At 48.0% G+C, this 21807-nt stretch overlaps 1 protein-coding gene across 3 annotated transcripts in view; it reads left to right on the top strand.

The window, feature by feature from the left end:
• The window catches only part of parp2 (poly (ADP-ribose) polymerase 2), a gene marked incomplete at its 5' end in the record, with an annotated part of 93742 nt that extends 72767 nt beyond the window's left edge, over positions 1-20975 (top strand). For 2 of the 3 annotated variants that reach the window (XM_084326794.1, XM_084326792.1), the window contains 2 exons: positions 2799-2923; positions 20604-20975. In XM_084326794.1, coding sequence (XP_084182920.1) covers positions 2799-2923; positions 20604-20763 — 285 coding nt within the window. In that variant the 3' untranslated portion in view covers positions 20764-20975. Of the gene's footprint in view, positions 1-2798; positions 2924-15986; positions 16289-20603 lie in introns of those variants that run through there. The other variant, XM_084326793.1, reaches the window with a different exon arrangement.
• Between the last annotated feature and the right edge of the window lie 832 nt (positions 20976-21807).

Here is a 21807-nt window from a genome sequence, read left to right as displayed (position 1 = left end):
TAGTAGTGTGGGGTATACAGTGGACGTCGTTTCAATATATTGTGGCGGAAGAGAGTATTTTAGTGTCATATTTATTACATTGTCATGAGATATTCCGCTTGTCGGCTAACTGCTAACGTGCACGGACTGATGACGACATCAACTTGACTCGAGACATTCGCAGCAGCATAAGAAGTTAATTAAACTTGACAGACATTATATCGACGATAATTATCGATATCGAATTATATGAAAATAATTTTATAATTTTATCGCGATAACGTTTTTGGTCATATCGCCCAGCCCTAGGCTGTAGTGTTAATACAGTTACTTGTAGGGCTGTAGTGTTAATACAGTTACTTGTAGGGCTGTAGTGTTAATAGTTACTTGTAGGGCTGTAGTGTTAATACAGTTACTTGTATTACAGCGATTATCATGGCAGCGATTAACATGGCATCGATTATCATGGCAGCGATTAAAGGAACACGCCAACATTTTGGTACATTTGCAGAGAGACAGGAAGATAGATACCAGTTTCCTCTCTGTGCGTTCAGTAGAAAGCTAATTGGCTGCACCTTAGCCTAGCTTAGCACAATGAATGGAAGCGGACAGTGCCGGTTAGCCTAGGCATTGTCCAACTAACACCTCTCCCGAAGGCTAACCGGCACTGTCCGCTTCCATTCATTGTGCTACATCGCATCGCAGGGTCCACATCGCAGAGGATCTGACATGGACAACACACATGGACTCAGTCGTAAAAAAGGCGAAGCAACGCCTCTACCACCTGAGACAGTTAAGGACGTTCAGAGTATCTGGGAAGATACTCCAGTCCTTCTACTCCGGAGCTGTAGAGAGCATCTTGACTGGAAACATCACTGCCTGGTATGGAAACAGCATGGCACAGGACAAGAAGGCCCTACAGAGAGTGGTGCGCTCAGCTGAGCGTACCACGGGTATTGCACTACCACCCCTGCAGGTTCTATACAACAAGAGGTGCAAATCCAGAGCCTGCAGAATAATGAAAGACCCACACCACCCCAACAACAGCCTGTTCATGCTGCTGAGGTCAGACAGACGCCTGCGAACCCCAGCTACGAGGACAGAGAGACTTCGGCTCAGCTTCTTCCCCCAGGCCATCAGAGCCTTGAACACTGAACTCTCCACACACAAGCACACATGAGCACACACGCGACACACACACTGTACACGCTCACACACTAGCAGCCACTTTAACATGAGCAAGCACACACTCATGCTGCACACGCCCACACTTATGGCCACTAAGGAAAGGTCACTTTAAAAATAGTATAGTATAACCGGAGATTGTATAAATTAGCATGTACAGAAAGACACTACAGTACCAAAGGACCTAGCATGTCCTCCATGCTCTGTAAATAACTTATGTACATATACTGATATGCCCTAATATGTTACTTGTTTATTGCACAATGTTACTTGTTTATTGCACAATGTTGTTCTATTGGATTCTATTATATGTTATTGCACATCGTTGCGGGCAAGACCACCCGCATTTCATTGTATACTTGTATGCCGTGACAAATAAAACTCTTGACTTGACTTGCTAAGCTAGGCTAATGTGCAGCAAGATAGCTTTCTACTGAACGCACAGAGAGGAAACTGGTATCTATCTTCTTGTCTCTCTCTGGAGAAGACAGTAAGCTAATTTCCCCAAATGTTGGCGTGTTCCTTTAACTCAATCAGCGCCAGACCCGAGGATAGTCAGGTTATCTCGCCATGCGTTGAGCGCCAGGACCCCCGAAAACCAGAGTATAGTCGGGTTTTCATCGTTATTTCTTTTATTCTATATTTTTATTCATTTCTCTCACACGGACCTCAGGGTTACCATAGGGAACCACTTTGAGATTGCTAGAGTGCAATACCGGCCGCATCCAGGTAGTGGCAGTATCGCCCACCCTTCGAAACCTTTTTTTCACACAGTGTTATATTCAAATGTCTCCAGGCGCAGTTTTCTTGGTCAGGGTCTAGCGGTTCATTCGATGGCATTGGAACGCGTCCAATGCCCCCAATGCATGTGTTGTGCCGGATTATGTCGGGGACCCGATGGACACCAATACTGGAAATCGTGATCAGACAATTGGAATATTCTTTTTGGGGTACCTCCTAGTGAAGGTAAGGACTATATGACATCAAACCTGCTTTGATCCAACCATGATTTCACATTGATCGTTGCGACCATCTGTAACGTACTCCAGAACGTATGCCGTTGGTGACGATCAAAGCATCAACAAACGACCCCCCCCCCCCCTTTCATGATGCATTTCATGATGCATTGATGAAACATAATACCTATTATATACATTTGATTTGGAAATGGTAGCGTGTCCAGGCGAGCAACGCCAGTGCTTTTAGTCAAATTCACGTATTCCCTATAGCGCCGTTTTATGGAATTAACCAGGATCACTCTGAAACTATACTTATATTCACCACGGTATAACACACGAACGTATACATGAAAAAAAATATTCTTTTTCACATATTGAATGATGGATAGTTGATGTCAAATGAGCCATAGTATTGCATCCATAGCTAATATAACAAACACCGCCACGCAGCCCTATCTCTTAGAGTGGTGGCGCAGTAGGAACTAAGATGCTCTAGGCCTCCGGCGCTGAATGAGTTAACATGGCAGTGATTGAAACTTCAAAGCATTTTGGTTTCAGCTCTAGTGACTCGTGCACTTGACATAAATTGATAGAGTTCCACCCGCCCGCCGGGAGCCAGATGTGATGTAAACACCAGTTGAATCGCCATGGTGACGATGATGTGCTTGGTTGCAGGTTGCCCTGGGAGACGGTAACGAGCTGATGGCTGCTGACTACGAGGCCCAAAAGCTGCCCGCCGGGAAACACAGCACCAAGGGCCTGGGCCAGACCGGACCGGACCCCGCCAACGCCGTCACCCTGTCAGTCACAAACATTAACCCTCACAACCACACTACATAAGGTTAACCCTTTCACTACCACACTACAGAAGGTTAACCTTTCACTACCACACTACAGAAGGTTAACCTTTCACTACCACACTACGGAAGGTTAACCTTTCACTACTACACTACAGAAGGGTTAACCTTTCACTACCACACTACAGAAGGTTAACCTTTCACTACCACACTACGGAAGGTTAACCTTTCACTACCACACTACAGACGGTTAACCTTTCACTACCACACTACAGAAGGTTAACCTTTCACTACCACACTACGGAAGGTTAACCTTTCACTACTACACTACAGAAGGTTAACCTTTCACTACCACACTACGGAAGGTTAACCTTTCACTACCACACTACGGAAGGTTAACCTTTCACTACTACACTACAGAAGGTTAACCTTTCACTACCACACTACATAAGGTTAACCCTTTCACTACCACACTACAGAAGATTAACTCTTTCACTACCATACTACAGAAGGTTAACCTTTCACTACCACACTACAGAAGGTTAACCTTTCACTACCACACTACATAAGGTTAACCCTTTCACTACCACACTACAGAAGGTTAACCTTTCACTACCACACTACAGAAGGTTAACCTTTCACTACCACACTACAGAAGGTTAACCTTTCACTACCACACTACATAAGGTTAACCTTTCACTACCACACTACATAAGGTTAACCCTTTCACTACCACACTACAGAAGATTAACTCTTTCACTACCATACTACAGAAGGTTAACCTTTCACTACCACACTACAGAAGGTTAACCTTTCACTACCACACTACATAAGGTTAACGTTAGGTTATGACTATAACCAAGTTCTGTTAGTTAGGGGCGATGCTTGGCATCGCTACTGCACTATCTCGCGTACGTGCACGCGTACTGAATAAACCACAAATGTACCTCTAATACCAGTATTAGTCTGACCACACCCCTCATCAGCTTACCTTCATAAGCAGGTGTGTGGTCACCTGCTCTCCTCCTTCCCAAGCTTTCACCACAAGGTGAGGACAAGGGCTGCAGCGGCCGTCCGATGCCAAGCATCGCCCCTAACTAACAGAACTTGGTTATAGTCATAACCTAACGTTCTGTATCGTTAGTGGCTTAGCTTGGCATCGCTACTGCACAAGGGAGGCCAAGCGGAGCCACTTGGCTGACAAATACACCCCGCTGACAGCCCCCCAAAACCATCAGAACAGGGAGGGCCGAGCCCCCCCGACCCCCCCTAATGGAGGGTAGCCCCCCTATTAGGGACGTCACGGGAGGGCGACGGACCCGACCGTGCGAAGAGGCACTCAAGCAACTCAACGCACAGGGTGAGCAGACCGTGGCTTGACCCCACGACTACACACACGCACAACCCGCATGCCACCCGGGAACGAACGGAGGAACAACCTCGTTACTGCCCCCAGAATCACGGGGTCAAGGGCAAACCCAACCCCGTGGCAAGGCCGTAGCAGCGGAGCACGAAGGAAGACCCAGACCCACCAAAAGGACTGGACTCCCTAGAATGGGGGCCCGGAGAAGTCCATGATGCCAGCATCAAGACCCCACCAGGTGGGCACGTAGTGCCCCGCCCCCCACATCGCCAGCGTATTCGGACAAAGGCCCCTCAGTTACTGCACCTGGTATTCCCAGGCGGAACCAACCAGGCCAGAACCTGCCCAGCTTCCGAGATCGGACGAGATCGGGCGTGTTCAGGTCGGTATGGCCGTAAGCCGAGCGGGCCCCGTCCCCCCAATAGTACACCGCCTGGCACACTGACCCTGCAGAATAGGCAGTCAGCATGGCCGTAAGCACACAAAAAAGGTTAACCAACGGAAGCAGGCAGCGCACCGGGGAAAAACCAGGCAACAGGCTGTTAACCCTAGCCTGGAGACTGCGGACGAGACAGGCGCCAGAGGGGACAGCTGAACACAGCCGCCCCGGCGGAAGGAGCGTAAGCTGGCGGTGTTGCATGACCAAGCCTCCATTTAACAACCCCCACCCAGAGGGGTCGAGGCAGAGAAGGCTGACACGATTGGCAGACGTCATGAACGTGCAGGGGCACCCTCAAACGGTGAACCCGGGAGTTGACACTGCTCCAACACACCAGGGAATCAACCACCTCGGTGTTACCCAATGCGGTGGTTGTTCCTATAACCCCTCAAGAAAAAACTCCAAAACACACCTGCGGGTATACACCGGCTATACCGCAGTACAAGTGTTTCAGTTTCCAAAAAGGGTTAACCCAGGCCTACGGGTCGCAAACATCACTTCGGACCGGGCCTGGCGGTACGGGAAGCACAGGGTCACCAGAGGAGGTCAAAAAACCACCCCCACAGGCCCCTCTTCGCCATGCGTGAGAGAGGAGCGAAAAATAATGGAGAACCAGCCCCTAAGCACACCGTACCTGGTATTCCCCGGCGGTCTCCCAACCAAGTACTAACCAGGACCAACCTGTGTAGCGGCCGAGATCCGACGAGATCGAGCGCGTACAGAATGGCATGGCTGCAAGCCATGACGACAGTGCTGAGTAAAAACATACCCAACCAGGGTCTCCATAGCGCTTAACCCTGTGACACCCAGACCGACCTGGCATTTTTCCCCCTGAAAAAAGCCCAAGTCCCTCAGGGTACCAGAACAGCAGATCTGCATCCCCGGCGGACAACGGGTTCAACTGATCTGGACCAGCGTGACCAGAACCAGTCCCGTGCCCTAACCACGCCGACATGCCTACTCCAGGAGAAGGGCAGATATGCGTGTTGATCTTAACATGAAAAGAAGGCGCCACCCAGACGTTCGGACGAACCGCGCCTGGTGGCCCACCCCAAGGGCGTGAGACCCCACTACATATGTTCAGATCCATCCCGTCATCATCCCCCAGACATGAACGAGAATCCGTCGACAACCCACCCAGGTCATGGGATGTGGTCGCCGGAAGAGGAAAAACCCCCATCTCAGTTGCTTTATAAAAACGCTGTTTCAACCACAAGCAACCAAGGCGTGCCAGTCAATCGCCTGTTTACAGCGAGCTAGCACTATACGTGCGTCGGGACACACCCCCATCAATGAACAGGCTATTTAGACCTGTCATTGAATCCCCAAGGCGCCCAGGGGAACGACAAGAGGGGTGTGACACTCCCTAACTCCAACACTTCTGGAATAGAAAGAAGGAAGCATCAACAGTATGTATCCCAGTCTACACAGCCGGGGTAAAAAATGTTCACATTTTTACATCCCACCACCCTCCCATAGGAAAGAGACGGGGATCCCCAGAGAGACTTCCCACGCGAGCTGTACAGATTGAAAAGAATATATTGCACCCTGAGCCATGTAAAAAACTGGTTTTAGGGCCTCCGGGGAAGAGGCACCGAACCCATACACACTCAATAAACGAATTGAATCGAATATACATACAATAGAAAAGGACCCTTCTAGAGGGTCCACTCACTTTGACAATCTGAGGAGGAAGGCTCTGTACTCTGATGGAGGCTTCCTCACATGGAAGAAGGAGTCCGAACTCACAGAAGGCCTGAGTAGGCGCTTGGTGAGGAGGAGCCCTGACCACCCCCCCTGAAAACAGATCCATCACATGGACCTGAACAGCACACGGAAGTCCTACCAACAGAGACGCGCACGGTGACGTACTCTATGGCGGGGGAATTCCTGCGGTGCACACGCCCAATATACCAGGCCGTGGGACCAGGAACTCCCTCCCCCCCCCCCCCCCCCCCCCCGTAACGTGCCGAACCGCCACGTGACGGGAACCTTGAAGGACAGGGGGTGTACCCCTGACCGACAGAACAATGGGGAGAGGAAAGGTTACCAGTTCACCCCTTTACGACCCCACACCCATGATACGACGTAACGACAAAAAGAGAATATGACACAGTCATAGTCAGCTCTATGAAGCGTTTCACAGCTCCACACAGCGCACGAGCTAACCTGCTATCTGATTTTTACTAAGGAAAAACACAGAATAGAGAGGGCTCTAAGAACCCCGGTCCAACATACACATGTGCTTCTGTGGCCAGTACAACCCAGTTGTAGGTCACATGACACACACAACCCATCATCACCTACAAAAAATGGCAAAAACACTCAACAGAGGAACGCCGTTTTTTTTTTTCCACAATGAGAGAATACATCATTCTTGATTAGTATCGACCACAGGCCTTGCTAAGCACACATGACAGCAACCAAACCAATTTCCCTTTAGGAAATAAGTTTCTCCAGCAGATTTAGCACAACCTCAGCAATCAAGCTAAGAGTTACATCGTATCCCTACCACACAAGACACAATTAATGCACAACATGTCTGATAGGAGGTGATAAAGTCCCCAGGGAACCGGGGGGGGAAAAACACAATCCTCCTATTTTACCCTCAATACGGCCAGTTAAAACAGGAAAACCTGTTAATGTGTGAACTCACTGTTCATTGTCATTACAGTCTGAGAAAGAACATTCTTTTACTCACTTGTCACCAAGCATAGCTTCATAGGTTAGTTGCCTTAGTAGTGAGTACACGGTACACATAAACACCATGATGTTCCTCACACAACAACCAGATCAATACATCACGATCTGCACGGAGAAGCTAACTGCCAGTGACAAAAACAGCTCACACATAACCCGCAACGTATCCCAAATGTATTGCAACAACACACGTTTTGGGAAAAAACACCGTTATTCACAATACATTTAGCAAAGTAAAACCAGAAGACGTGTTATGAGGTCTGGCCAACCCCGTACCTACCCGGAACGCAGATCAGCGAAGTGCAGTCACAAGACACCGTAGAACACAGCCGTCCTGTGTTGTTCGATCCGGGCAGCGTCGCCGCTCCCCAGTCGCTACAGTCCTCTTTGTTGACGCAATCCCCGTCCAGGCACAGGGCAGGGTCGACGAACATCCCCTGTCAAGGATGACGTCGTGGTCAAGAGTGTAAAACATGTCAAAATCAAAGCACGTTCAACAGAATAGCATCAAGCTAACGGCTGCTCCAACCGTTCGGGTGCTATTGCTTCCGCTCGCGAGACGCCGATCTAACGACGCACGCGATCAGAAGCGAGCTCCCGGCGGCGCGCGAGAAGCTAAGCTACCCCGCGCCAGGCCACTGACCGGCTAACCGTAAGCTATGAACATGTAAACAATGACATAACACTCACCCAGACAGGCCGCCGTTCTGAACCCCTCCTCACTTTTTAAGAGAAAAGAGAAAACAAGACGTCAACACCGCTTCACAACGGTGACATTACCACGTCCAGCGGAATCAGCACAGTACCAACTGGCCTGTATAGCTGACTTTGAACATGAATCTGCCGCTATCGCACATTACATGCACATATCCCCTCGTGAAGGAATACTCTCATTTGGATATGAAAGATGGGGTCTTAACACGGTGACAGAGAGAATCCACTCGTCCAGAACACACAGGGATCACCAGTGTCAATGGTCGCGGCCCACTAGTTAAAACTATAATGGTCGCCAGACCAAGGCCTTCTGTCGCCTAGGCGGCTAAACAAAGGACCCTAGCCTGGGGCCGGTTTCCATAAACTTTGTCAAGTAGCCCCCATAGCACTAACAGACAAGTGGAGCCCGCCAGCAAACACTACTCACCCAACCTGGAACGCACCGCTCCTCACAACAGCGGCATGTCCGACAGTTCAGCTGTGGCCTGACAGGTTTCACCCCAACAAACACAGCAAGGAACTGCAGTTGAGAAGCATGCAGCGGCGTGCTCCCAATACGAAAACCGGTGGAGGGTTTTTAGAATGATCATCATCTTCTAGACACTCCAGTACGAAGACAATATCGCCGTATTTTCTCGAAAATAGTGAGAGAGAAAATAAAGATATGATGTCAACGTATCCTTGTTTCCCAAGCTGTTCCTAATCCAATTTCTTCCATCATGGTGTCAAGTGTGGGGATCTACCGAGGCACTTCTTCCTTGTGGTGAAAGCGAGAAGGAGGAGAGCAGGTGACCACACACCTGCTTATGAAGGTAAGCTGATGAGGGGTGTGGTCAGACTAATACTGGTATTAGAGGTACATTTGTGGTTTATTCAGTACGCGTGCACGTACGCGAGATAGTGCAGTAGCGATGCCAAGCTAAGCCACTAACGATACAGAACCCTTTCACTACCACACTACAGAAGGTTAACCTTTCACTACCACACTACAGAAGGTTAACCTTTCACTACCACACTACATAAGGTTAACCCTTTCACTACCACACTACGGAAGGTTAACCTTTCACTACCACACTACATAAGGTTAACCCTTTCACTACCACACTACAGAAGGTTAACCTTTCACTACCACACACTACAGAAGGTTAACCTTTCACTACCACACTACAGAAGGTTAACCTTTCACTACCACACTACAGAAGGTTAACCTTTCACTACCACACTACATAAGGTTAACCTTTCACTACCACACACTACAGAAGGTTAACCTTTCACTACCACACACTACAGAAGGTTAACCTTTCACTACCACACTACATAAGGTTAACCATTTCACTACCACACTACGGAAGGTTAACCTTTCACTACCACACTACATAAGGTTAACCCTTTCACTACCACACTACAGAAGGTTAACCTTTCACTACCACACACTACAGAAGGTTAACCTTGCACTACCACACTACATAAGGTTAACCCTTTCACTACCACACTACAGAAGGTTAACCTTTGACTAACACACTACAGAAGGTTAACCTTTCACTACCACACTACAGAAGGTTAACCTTTCACTACCACACTACACAAGGTTAACCTTTCACAACCACACTACAGAAGGTTAACCTTTCACTACCACACTACAGAAGGTTAACCTTTCACTACCACACTACAGAAGGTTAGTGTGGCAGTGAAAGGGTTAAGAGTTTGTCTCAGCTATTCTAAACATTAAGAGTTTGTCTCAGCTATGTTTTGATTATAAGAGACCAGTTGCTCTATTTCACCACCAGATGATGTTGTTGAGCCATGAAACGGTTATCATTTATTTAGAATATCACTAATTAGAACATTTATTTATTTAGCCTTTCTATATTTAGTCGTTCCAATTCCCTTCCTGGCCGTTGCACGCATTGCCCTACTGTCGGTCTGGGGAGGGTGTAGAGAGTATCACATGCCTCTTCTGTCAGTCTGGGGAGGGTGTGTAGACTACCACATGCCTCCTTTGTCGGTCTGGGGAGGGTGTAGAACTACCACATGCCTCCTTTGTCGGTCTGGGGAGGGTGTAGACTATCACATGCCTCCTTTATCGGTCTGGTGAGGGTGTAGACTATCGCATGCCTCCTTTGTCGGTCTGGGGAGGGTATAGACTACCACATGCCTCCTGTCGGTCTGGGGAGGGTGTAGACTATCACATGCCTCCTTTGTCGGTCTGGGGAGGGTGTAGACTACCAGTACCACATGCCTCTTCTGTCGGTCTGGGGAGGGTGTAGACTACCACATGCCTCCTCTGTCAGTCTGGGGAGGGTGTAGACTACCACATGCCTCCTCTGTCAGTCTGGGGAGGGTGTAGACCAGGGGTTCTCAAACTTTTTTTATACCACAACCCCATTTTATTTAGGATTTATTTTGCCAATGAGCGACCCCACTGTCACCTACCCGCGACCCCACTTTGGGTCGCGACCCGTAGTTTGAGAACCACGGGTGTAGACTATCGCATGCCTCTTCGGTCGGTCTGGGGAGTCACCAGCCGCTTCTTTTCACCCGACAGCAAGGAGTTTCACTGGGGGAACGTAACGCGTGCGGAGGTTCACGGCTTCACGCTATTTCCCCCAGATCCCCTCCCTGGACGACCAGTAGGAATCGCTGTTTGCAACGTGCAGGACTCTACAATCCGGCATTTATTTGATCATCTAAACTTTTGAGTGTATTCACACATACTCTTGGAAGAGTTGGGCCAATAGATGGAATATGAGCAGAACGTGCTCAGCCCAACACTCCAAATGTTTACAAACGTTGATGTAAAAGTCCTGTTTAAATGCCAAATACTCACTGAGCACAGGGTGACAGTTACCATCTTCCTGGACTTTTACTTTTAAACCAACATTGTAAAATGTTACACTTTACTGTACACTTACTGTATATTTATGTATATTTTATATTAGAATGTATATACATAACATACAAAATGTATATCCCGGACCGTATTATATTCTTAGGCTTATTTTTATTCTTATTCGTGACTTTGTTTTTGTCTACCTCTGAGTGATCTGTAGTGCCAAATTTCCCTCGGGATGAATAAAGTATTTCTATTCTATTCTATCTATCAGAATAGTATAGAAGTGCTTTATTGATCCCGAGGCAAATTCAGCACTACAGATCGCACACCATGCATATTTAGGTAGTCAAAAATCCAAAATCACAAATAGGAATAAAAATACAGTCAGGAATATACATTCTAAAAATATGTATATACATTCTAAAATATACAGCCAAAGATATACAGTAAGATGTACAGTAATAAGTGTGAAGCATTTTCGTCGACGTAAAGGTAAAAGTCATAAGTCAAACGGTCCAGGAAGATTTGTACTGTCATTCTTTGCTCAGTGAGGCAGTGAGGCGCAGTGATGCGTTATATAGTCTGATCAGTCCTTATATAAGGTTCAAAACGATACATTTCAGCTAGGGATGTCTGATATTATCTGCCTACTGATATTATCGGCCGATATTGGCATTAAAATGTAATATCGGAAATTATCGGTATCGGTTTTCAAAAAAGGAAAAGTATCAGCTGCTGCTCCCTGGCCCCCCAAAAAAAATATACATTTTAAGGGTAAATAGGTTGTGCGGCTCCCTGAGCATTTTATTTTGTGGGACGGGGGAAAAGTGGCTCTTTTGATAGTAAAGGTTGCTGACCCCTGGGTTAACCCTTTGGTAGAGTGGTAGTGAAAGGGTTTGCGCTGCTTCTACTCTACTTTCTAGTGTTCCATTTCTCGCTTTCTTCTCCAGGACATTTTGATCCTGCAGACTTGTGCATTGGTATATTTACTCTCGGTCACCTCCCCTCTTACTTGTGTACTTATCGGGTCCAGAAAAGTAATTTTTTACGTTTCTCAATGTCTGCTCCTATTGTCTGTTCCCAATGTTCGTACTGAAAGGGGAAAGAGAGCATTTAGTTATTCTGCTCCCTCGGCTTGGAACATGTTACACAATGACCTGAAACTCTCTGACTATGTATCACTGGATGCTTTTAAATGCATCATGAAGGGACCTGGGCCCTATTCACCGTACCTGGTTCAACTAAGTCGATCAAAAGTCCAATTATCCAGATTCAATTAACCCGATGTTTGAATCCAGGCTTTCCCTGTTCCTCGAAGGTGGATTCAGTCTTTTTAATTCGAACCAGACTTGATACTCAGGATAATTGCATGCGGCCGCCTCTCCTGAAAAGACAGCAGGTGTAGATCGCAGAAATCCTGATTTTCCAACGGCATTGATTGATTGATTGATTGATTTAAAACTTTATTAACAAGATTGCAGAATGGGTACAATACAGTACGGCTCAATAGCCTCGCAGAGAAGTTAAATGCATAATCTATAGGCTAATTTTAAGTCCCTCATTACCCCAATCAATCAGATTATATTTCTTTAAATGTGCCTGCTGGCAGTAGGCCTAATGGAATGAATAATCAAATGAGATCTTGCTAGCAAAAATAATTAGTTCAACTCTTTCAGAATAAGGATAAAAACAAGCCCAAAAGTATATCTAATTGATACGAATTATATTATGAGGATATCTGTACTGTATGTGCTTGGCATCCAATGTAATAAAAAAAGTCAATCAACGAACTCGATTCTTGTACCGGATCTCCTCCCTGGTAAACAAGAATACCCTGAAGACTCTGGCAGGAGCACTCATTCAAGGGTACTACGACTATGCTTGCACCTCATGGTACCAAAGCACCTCAAAGGCACTAAAAACCAAATTACAAACATCTCAAAACAAACTAGTCAGACTACTGCTTGACCTGACTCCTAGAACCCACCTCACCCCTGCACACTTTGCCAACCTAGGATGGCTTAGAGTAGACGACAGAGTACAGCAACTTGCAATGGGCCTGGTCTACAAGATACACTACACGACCAAGGTACCCATGTACATGTCAAAATACTTCCCAAAGGTCAGTGAATACCACGATCACAACACCAGAGGGAGCTCCACAAATCATGTAAAACCCAGATTCGGCTCAAACAAGGGACTAAACACGTTTCGCAATTATGCCACAACAATGTGGAACGCCCTACCCAAAGCTGTAAAGGAATGTAAATCACTACCCACCTTCAAAAACACTCTCAAAGAACACCTACGGGAGACTGCAATTCAAAACTGGCCCCTACAAATGTCCTAACCCAGTTGTACAATAAAGACCAAGCATGGCTTTGTCAGTATTCCAATGTACAGCCCCACCCAACCCCACCCCACCTACCCAACCTCCTCCAATGTACAGTTTCCATGTCAAATGTATGTCAGTATTCCAATGTACAGTGTCCCCCCCCCCCCACCTACCCAACCTCCAGCTGCAGCTCAAATGTATCCCCTTGCCCCACTTTGCCTTTTATGTCTTTGTCTGTGTTTTGTGTATTTTTGTATGTTTGTTTTTTGTTTTTGCTGCCATTTTGGCCAGGTCTTGCTCGAAAAAGAGATCTTTGATCTCAAGTGACTACCTGGTAAAATAAAGGTAAAATTAAAAATGTACCCCCTACCCAACCCCCCCCCCCCCCCCCCCCCCCCCCCCCCCCCCCCCCCCCACCTCCAATGTACAGCCCCACCCCACCTACCCAACCTCCCCCAATGCACAGTTTCTATGTCAAATGTATATACTCTTCTTCTGGATTTTTTTTAGTATCACAAACAGTACTGTATTTGAAAATCTGGTATGTCATAAATGTATAGATGTAGCAGTACTGTCTATCTGTATGTCATGTGTGTCATATGATGAATTGAAAATGGGGGACCCTGATGGAAACAAGACGAAAGTCTTTCTCAGGTCTGCATCCTCTTAACAATTGTATGTATTGAGCTGTACTGTACTGTACCCATTCTGCAATCTGTTAATAAACTTTTCAATCAATCAATCAATCAGGTATTATGTACTATATAAATACATGGTTCCCAAAGAGAGGCTTGGAGGGAGGCTTGCAGTTACACTATTAATCAGGTTTTAATCTGTTTTGGACATCATCCATCCATACATGCATTGAATTGATTAACTTTTGGTTTATACCAGTGACACCTCATGTTCATCATCAGATAACAGTGCTTGAAAAGATAAATGCATTTTCTCAAATTCAATAATCAAAAACGTCAAAGGCTCATTCAATTTATCAAGTCACGTCACGTCATCAAATCCATCAAACAGCGCATCTCCTCATATATTTTAAACCCAGTTACAATATCACAATAACGCGTGACTGTGACAGTGATACAATCAAACAATCCACAGATTCAGATTCCTCATAATTCATATCCACAATCCACGCATAGACGCTTCAATGTATGCTTGAAATACACAGCGAAGAATATTAAACTAATCAGAGCCAAACGCCTGATAGGTTTCATTCATTAAAAATATCCCCGCGGGATTCACATTTGCAATGCGCCGTTATTAAAATAACCACATGCAGTGTATCGCGACTCCGAGCGCCGTATCCGTATAAATATGATGTGCATTATTTAGGACAAAGTAAATCTATAGGCTGAATGTTATTTATTATCAGCATCTTAGGTATATTATTTTACATTTCAAAAGCCCCCTCTAGAAGAACGAAGCACAAAAACATAATTCAGAATGGTATAATGGGATCTAGACTGTGAGAATTATTTCAGGAAGCGAGCTGGCATTTCTTTGCGAGGGCGTGGCCATGGTTTATCCAGCTAACTGAACTAAACCCTGCCCTCGACCAGGTTCAAACTTTCTGATCTGTTGCCATAGCGACTTAGACAATCCGACGTCGGGGAACGGAAATGTCTGGCTTAAGTCAAGCTATGCTGAAAATTATCCGGCTAACTCAGTTAGCCAGGTACGAGGAACGGGGCCCCGAGGTTGAATCAATGGTCTGTTGTTGTTTTGATTTGCCCTAATAGTCTATTGTTGCTGCCTGCCCTGTTAGGTTGCCCTGTTAGGCTCTGATATTGGTTGTTTAGTGTATTTGTGTCATTTGTTGTTGTTTTTTGTATTTATGTGCAACTTTTGTATTCCTTTGCTGCAGCTTGTCTTGGTCAGGTCTCACTTGAAAAAGAGATTGATAATCTATTTTATAAATAAAGATCTCTTTCTCTTCCTCCCTCTTCTCTCTCTCTCCTCTCCTCCCCTCCCTCCGCCCTCTCTCTCTCCTCCCTCTCTCTCCTCCCCTCTCTCTCCTCTCCTCTCTCTCCGACCCTCCCTTTCTCTCTCTCCGCCCCTTCCTCTCTCCCTTTCTCTCTCTCCCCTCCCTCTCTCCTCCTCTCCCTCTCTCCTCCCATCCCTCTCTCCTCCCATCCCTCTCTCCACCCCTCCCTCTCTCCTTTCCTTCCTCTCTCCCTCTCTCCTCCCCTCTCTCTCCTCCCCTCTCTCTCCTCTCCTCTCTCTCCGACCCTCCCTTTCTCTCTCTCCGCCCCTTCCTCTCTCCCTTTCTCTCTCTCCCCTCCCTCTCTCCTCCTCTCCCTCTCTCCTCCCATCCCTCTCTCCTCCCATCCCTCTCTCCACCCCTCCCTCTCTCCTTTCCTTCCTCTCTCCCTCTCTCCTCCCCTCTCTCCCCTCCCCTCCCTCCCCATCTCTCCTCCCCTCTCCTCCCCCTCTCTCTTTTCCCCTCTCTCTCCTCCCCTCCCCTCTCTCTCCTCCCCTACCTCCCCATCTCTCCTCCCCTCTCTTCTCTCCTCCTCCCCTCCCTCTCTCTCCTCTCCTGCTCCCCTCTCATCCCCTCCCTCTCATCCCCTCCCTCTCCTCCCCTCTCCTCCCTCCCTCTCTCTCCTCCCCTCCCTCTCTCCCCTCCCCTCTGAGAGAAAACGGTGCTTTTTCAATGTATGTGATGTATAGATTGGGGAGAGATGACCACAGCTAAAACGGTGATTGAAATGTGCATGGAAGACGGTGACGGTGGTGGAACCAGTGATTTCACAGGCACAGGCCGCGTCAGCGAGGGTTTTGTTATGAATTCCTTAGAAGAACATCTGAGATTAGAGTGTACTCTCCCAGAGCAGGAGGGAGAGAGGTTCATCTTAATGCAACAGTGAATGAAACTGCATTTTAATGTGTGAAAGGTTAAACGCAGTTGTCATGACAACACGTCACATGACAACCAGAAGGCGGGGCCGTCGTTGCGACGACGAACATCTATAAGTCGAACGGTGTTTCCGGGTGTTGAGCAGACTAAAATCTGACTCAGACGATAATCTGACCGAGAGCGAGTAGGACTGAGATCACACAGAGGACTCTCTCTCTCCTCTTATCACGAGAGAGGGGGGGGGGGGGAGGAGGAAGAATGCCACGACATCATTAGCTTCGGCTAACACGAGGAGGGTTCAGGCTAACGACTAGGCCTGACCACTATTGGACTGAATAACAAAAGGACAATCTGAACACACCGAGAGATCATTAGAATAGACTCTTCAAGGACGATACAATTTGATAACATCTGATAACATGAGGTTCTGTTTATAGCAATAAAACAACGCTTCTCCTCATAAGGTATCTCACAGTGTCGAAGTGTCGAATTCTTACGGAAGTGGAGAAGTATTATGGTTTATGGATTGCACTAACGGGGGGGAGATAAGGATCTTATCTACCAGTATCGGAGACGTCAGGACCATTAAAAGTACACAACGCAGAGGAATTGGATGGAGAGCCAAACAGACGAAGACGTGATACTGGCCAGTTTGATCAGAATCTTACAGTTGATGCCGTTGGGACCCGGATTTGCAAGAGATTAAAACAACGGGAACAGTTGGTTGTTGATGACAGCCAGAAAGCAAGAGATAAGAACAACGGATAAAGACTTTTTCAATAATGGGGCGACAGTGGACAACAGTCATCAATGTGTGGGAGAATCATGATCGAAGCAAGGCCGGTCAGCCCTGGGAGAGAGCGGCGAGTCGAGCGGTCAGGAGGCGAACCAGCGCTGTAGGGGAAACAGCGCTCCGATCAAAAATGTGAGTTCACTGTGCACACGGTTGTTTTGATTTTAAGCCAAATAAAAACGAACAGATAGTGAATCCGTAAACGTAAACATTTCTAGTTTGACACAGAGAGAGAATGCCAGCTGTAATAATATGAGCAGAGAGCCATGGTGAAAATCGAGGGTGTTATCTACAGAGAATGAAAAGCAAACGAGGCAGGCTGCACAGTTTTGGTTTAAGGAGGGTAAATGCGAGATGAGGAAAGGGGGGGGGGGGCGCTTGAATCAGATCGAAAAATTGTTATGGCGGGACTGTTTTCATAACAGAAGGAAAGTCGAAAGGAGATTGTACCAGTGTGTATTATGTCCGATCAGGCAAGAGTATTAGTCTGAGAAAGCGTCCCCTGATAATGGATAGGAAAGAGAGGAAAACAGCAGTGTTTTTAGGCCTTGGAAGGAGGGGCAGCGTTCGTTTTGTTTGTGAGAGAGTAGCCATTATGAGCGAGTCAAAATGGCCGTGAGCACCACGAGGAGATAACAACAGATAAAGAACCAGGAAGTGACACGTCAACTAAAACACCATGGAGGAGGAGTAGGTCGCCACCTAGTGGCGGAGGGGGGGTAGTGCTGGGGAGTTTCCATTACCCATAGGGGAATATTTAGAGTTTAATTCAATTAAGGAGTTTAATTGCGGAGGGGGGGGGGGGTAGTGCTGGGGAGTTTCCATTACCCATAGGCGAATATGTAGAGTTTAAGTTAATTAAGGAGTTGAATTTTTTCAAAATTACCAACTGCTTGTGTGTATACACGGTGGTGTATGTGAGAACTTTGTAAAGGAACTCAAAGTGTGGTATATAGAGCGACGGGACAGCTCCAGGGCGACGGTAGACAGCCCCGTAGGGTATAGAGCGACGGTGACAGCTCCAGGGCGATGGTAGACAGCCCCGTAGGGTATAGAGCGACGGTGACAGCTCCAGGGCGATGGTAGACAGCCCCGTAGGGTATAGAGCGACGGTGACAGCTCCAGGGCGACGGTAGACAGCCCCGTAGGGTATAGAGCAACGGTGACAGCTCCAGGGCGACGGTAGACAGCCCCGTAGGGTATAGGGCGACGGACAGCTCTGTTGTATGTTAGATGATAGTACGAGTACGTATGTGAGTTAGGAGCAGGGAACCAACCTGCTCTGTTGTATGTTAGAGCGATGCAAATAGTTTTAGGCACTGATTCTGGGTTTTTTGGTTGTTGCACTGTTTTTGGGTTATCACAAAGAGGCGGGAAGAGGGTCCGTGCGTGAGGATACCAAGTGCGTGGGATGCCAAAAGATAGGGGGACAGGGCTTATGTTGTGTGCTCGGTTGTATGTTATTATCATAATAATAAGATCGATATACAGGTTAATTAAATAAGTTTAATTATGAAATAAGAGGGAGTTCGATCTCCAGTGGGGCCTTCTCACACCTAATAAATAGGCAGAGTCTTGAGGGGACACGTCACCAGAAAGAACTGGCGCGCGCTGGGGGTCAACCGTGGGACAAACGTAGAGCGCCGAGTGGGTATCGTTTAGCTGCTGGTGTCACGCCGGAAGACAACAAAACAGGGAACAGCCCTGTAGGATTAGATATGGGTGTTGAGAAGGTGGGGGACTAATAGAGAACAAATAGCGCCATGGGCTGTAGGACACTCACACCGTCCAACAGTCTGAAAGGGCGTGGCCATGGCAGGGGCTTGCAGAGGAAAAAAAATATATAGAGAACGAGCTGCAGGCCCAAAGCCACGGTAGACTAATAGAAAACACAGGGTCGAGTGTACAGAAAGACTGCCGGTGTTGTGTTTCTGCTTTCAAGGGGGGAATGACACCGACAGCGATGGAGATGGCCAGGAGACAGACTGGAGGAGGAGGAAGCCGCAGGGGCCAGGCACCGCAGCCTGGTACACAGATGATCCACGACGAGAGGGAGGAGACGGCGGCGGTGGAGATGAGCCTCAACCAAGATGACCGACGGGGCGGAGACGGCCGACGAGGCGGAGTCCAGCGGTCGCAGGCGGTGTTGCCCAGGGGAGAACGAGGCGGACATCGGAGGGGCCTTCCCGGCGGAGACGCTGTTTAGAGAGCGTTTTGAAACAACAGAGCACGGGCGGTGAATCATGAACAAAACAGGGACTTCCTTTCAGAGTCAATCAGGAGATCGAGAGACGAGACAACAGCGAGAAGTCCTGTGTTCATTGATTAGGAGTATGAGATATAAATGGAGGATTCATATATAAGATATATGTATAGAAGGATATATATATATAGAAGGTAGATAAGAGGGAGAACAGTAAAACAACAGGATATAATTATTGGGAGCAGACAGGGGGGGCTCCAATGGTTATGAGTCGTTGGATGTTGTTGGTTGTGGTGGTCGGTTTCGGTTCCCTTTGTGCACGAAGGGGGGCGCAAACAGACATCAGGCAGCAAGATCACTGGGTTGACCGTGGGCCGTCTTCATTTCTTGTGCACGGGAGATGAGGTTGGTTTGCTTCAACCACAGGCTATTTTTGGCATAATTAATTGAAAAACCAAATAATGATTTATGATTCTGAAGGGGTGATAAGAATCAAGGGGGGATTGAGAGAAAACGGCGCTTTTTCAATGTATGTGATGTATAGATTGGGGAGAGATGACCACAGCTAAAACGGTGATTGAAATGTGCATGGAAGACGGTGACGGTGGTGGAACCAGTGATTTCACAGGCACAGGCCGCGTCAGCGAGGGTTTTGTTATGAATTCCTTAGAAGAACATCTGAGATTAGAGTGTACTCTCCCAGAGCAGGAGGGAGAGAGGTTCATCTTAATGCAACAGTGAATGAAACTGCATTTTAATGTGTGAAAGGTTAAACGCAGTTGTCATGACAACACGTCACATGACAGCCAGAAGGCGGGGCCGTCGTTGCGACGACGAACATCTATAAGTCGAACGGTGTTTCCGGGTGTTGAGCAGACTAAAATCTGACTCAGACGATAATCTGACCGAGAGCGAGTAGGACTGAGATCACACAGAGGACTCTCTCTCTCCTCTTATCACGAGAGAGGGGGGGGGGGGGGGGAGGAGGAAGAATGCCACGACATCATTAGCTTCGGCTAACACGAGGAGGGTTCAGGCTAACGACTAGGCCTGACCACTATTGGACTGAATAACAAAAGGACAATCTGAACACACCGAGAGATCATTAGAATAGACTCTTCAAGGACGATACAATTTGATAACATCTGATAACATGAGGTTCTGTTTATAGCAATAAAACAACGCTTCTCCTCATAAGGTATCTCACAGTGTCGAAGTGTCGAATTCTTACGGAAGTGGAGAAGTATTATGGTTTATGGATTGCACTAACGGGGGGGAGATAAGGATCTTATCTACCAGTATCGGAGACGTCAGGACCATTAAAAGTACACAACGCAGAGGAATTGGATGGAGAGCCAAACAGACGAAGACGTGATACTGGCCAGTTTGATCAGAATCTTACACCTCCCTCCCTCTCCTCTCCCTCTCTCCCAGGGATGGCATGACGGTTCCCATGGGGCCGGGCGTGAAGACCGGTGTGGGGCTCGCCGGCGGTTACTCCCTCCTCTACAACGAGTTCATCGTCTACAACCCGGCTCAGACCCGCATGCGGTACCTGCTGCAAGTCCAGTTCAACTACCCCTCTCTCTGGTGAGACCGGGCAGACTACCCCTCTCTCTGCAGCATCTACCCCTCTCTCTGGAGCAGACTACCCCTCTCTCTGGTGAGACCGGGCAGACTACCCCTCTCTCTGCAGCATCTACCCCTCTCTCTGGAGCAGACTACCCCTCTCTCTGGTGAGACCGGGCAGACTACCCCTCTCTCTGCAGCATCTACCCCTCTCTCTGGAGCAGACTACCCCTCTCTCTGAAGCAGACTACCCCTCTCTCTGGTGAGACCGGGCAGACTACCCCTCTCTCTGCAGCATCTACCCCTCTCTCTGGAGCAGACTACCCCTCTCTCTGGTGAGACCGGGCAGACTACCCCTCTCTCTGCAGCATCTACCCCTCTCTCTGGAGCAGACTACCCCTCTCTCTGGTGAGACCGGGCAGACTACCCCTCTCTCTGCAGCAGACTACCCCTCTCTCTGCAGCATCTACCCCTTTCTCTGCGGCAGACTACCCCTCTCTCTGGAGCAGACTACCCCTCTCTCTGCAGCAGACTACCCCTCTCTCTGCAGCAGACTACCCCTCTCTCTGGTGAGACCGGGCAGACTACCCCTCTCTCTGCAGCAGACTACCCCTCTCTCTGGAGCAGACTACCCCTCTCTCTGGTGAGACCGGGCAGACTACCCCTCTCTCTGCAGCAGACTACCCCTCTCTCTGCAGCAGACTACCCCTCTCTCTGCAGCAGACTACCCCTCTCTCTGGTGAGACCGGGCAGACTACCCCTCTCTCTGCAGCAGACTACCCCTCTCTCTGGAGAGACCGGGTAGACTACCCCTCTCTCTGCAGCATCTACCCCTCTCTCTGGAGCAGACTACCCCTCTCTCTGCAGCAGACTACCCCTCTCTCTGGTGAGACGGGCAGACTCTCCTCTCTCTGCAGCAGACTACCCCTCTCTCTGCAGCAGACTACCCCTCTCTCTGCAGCAGACTACCCCTCTCTCTGGAGCAGACTACCCCTCTCTCTGCAGCAGACTACCCCTCTCTCTGCAGCAGACTACCCCTCTCTCTGCAGCAGACTACCCTTCTCTCTGC

This window comes from Notolepis coatsorum (assembly GCF_963971535.1).
Source record: "Notolepis coatsorum genome assembly, chromosome: 13".
Taxonomy (NCBI): Eukaryota; Metazoa; Chordata; class Actinopteri; order Aulopiformes; family Paralepididae; genus Notolepis; species Notolepis coatsorum.
Note: the sequence above shows the minus strand (reverse complement) of the source record. Positions and strands in the feature narration are given on the sequence as shown.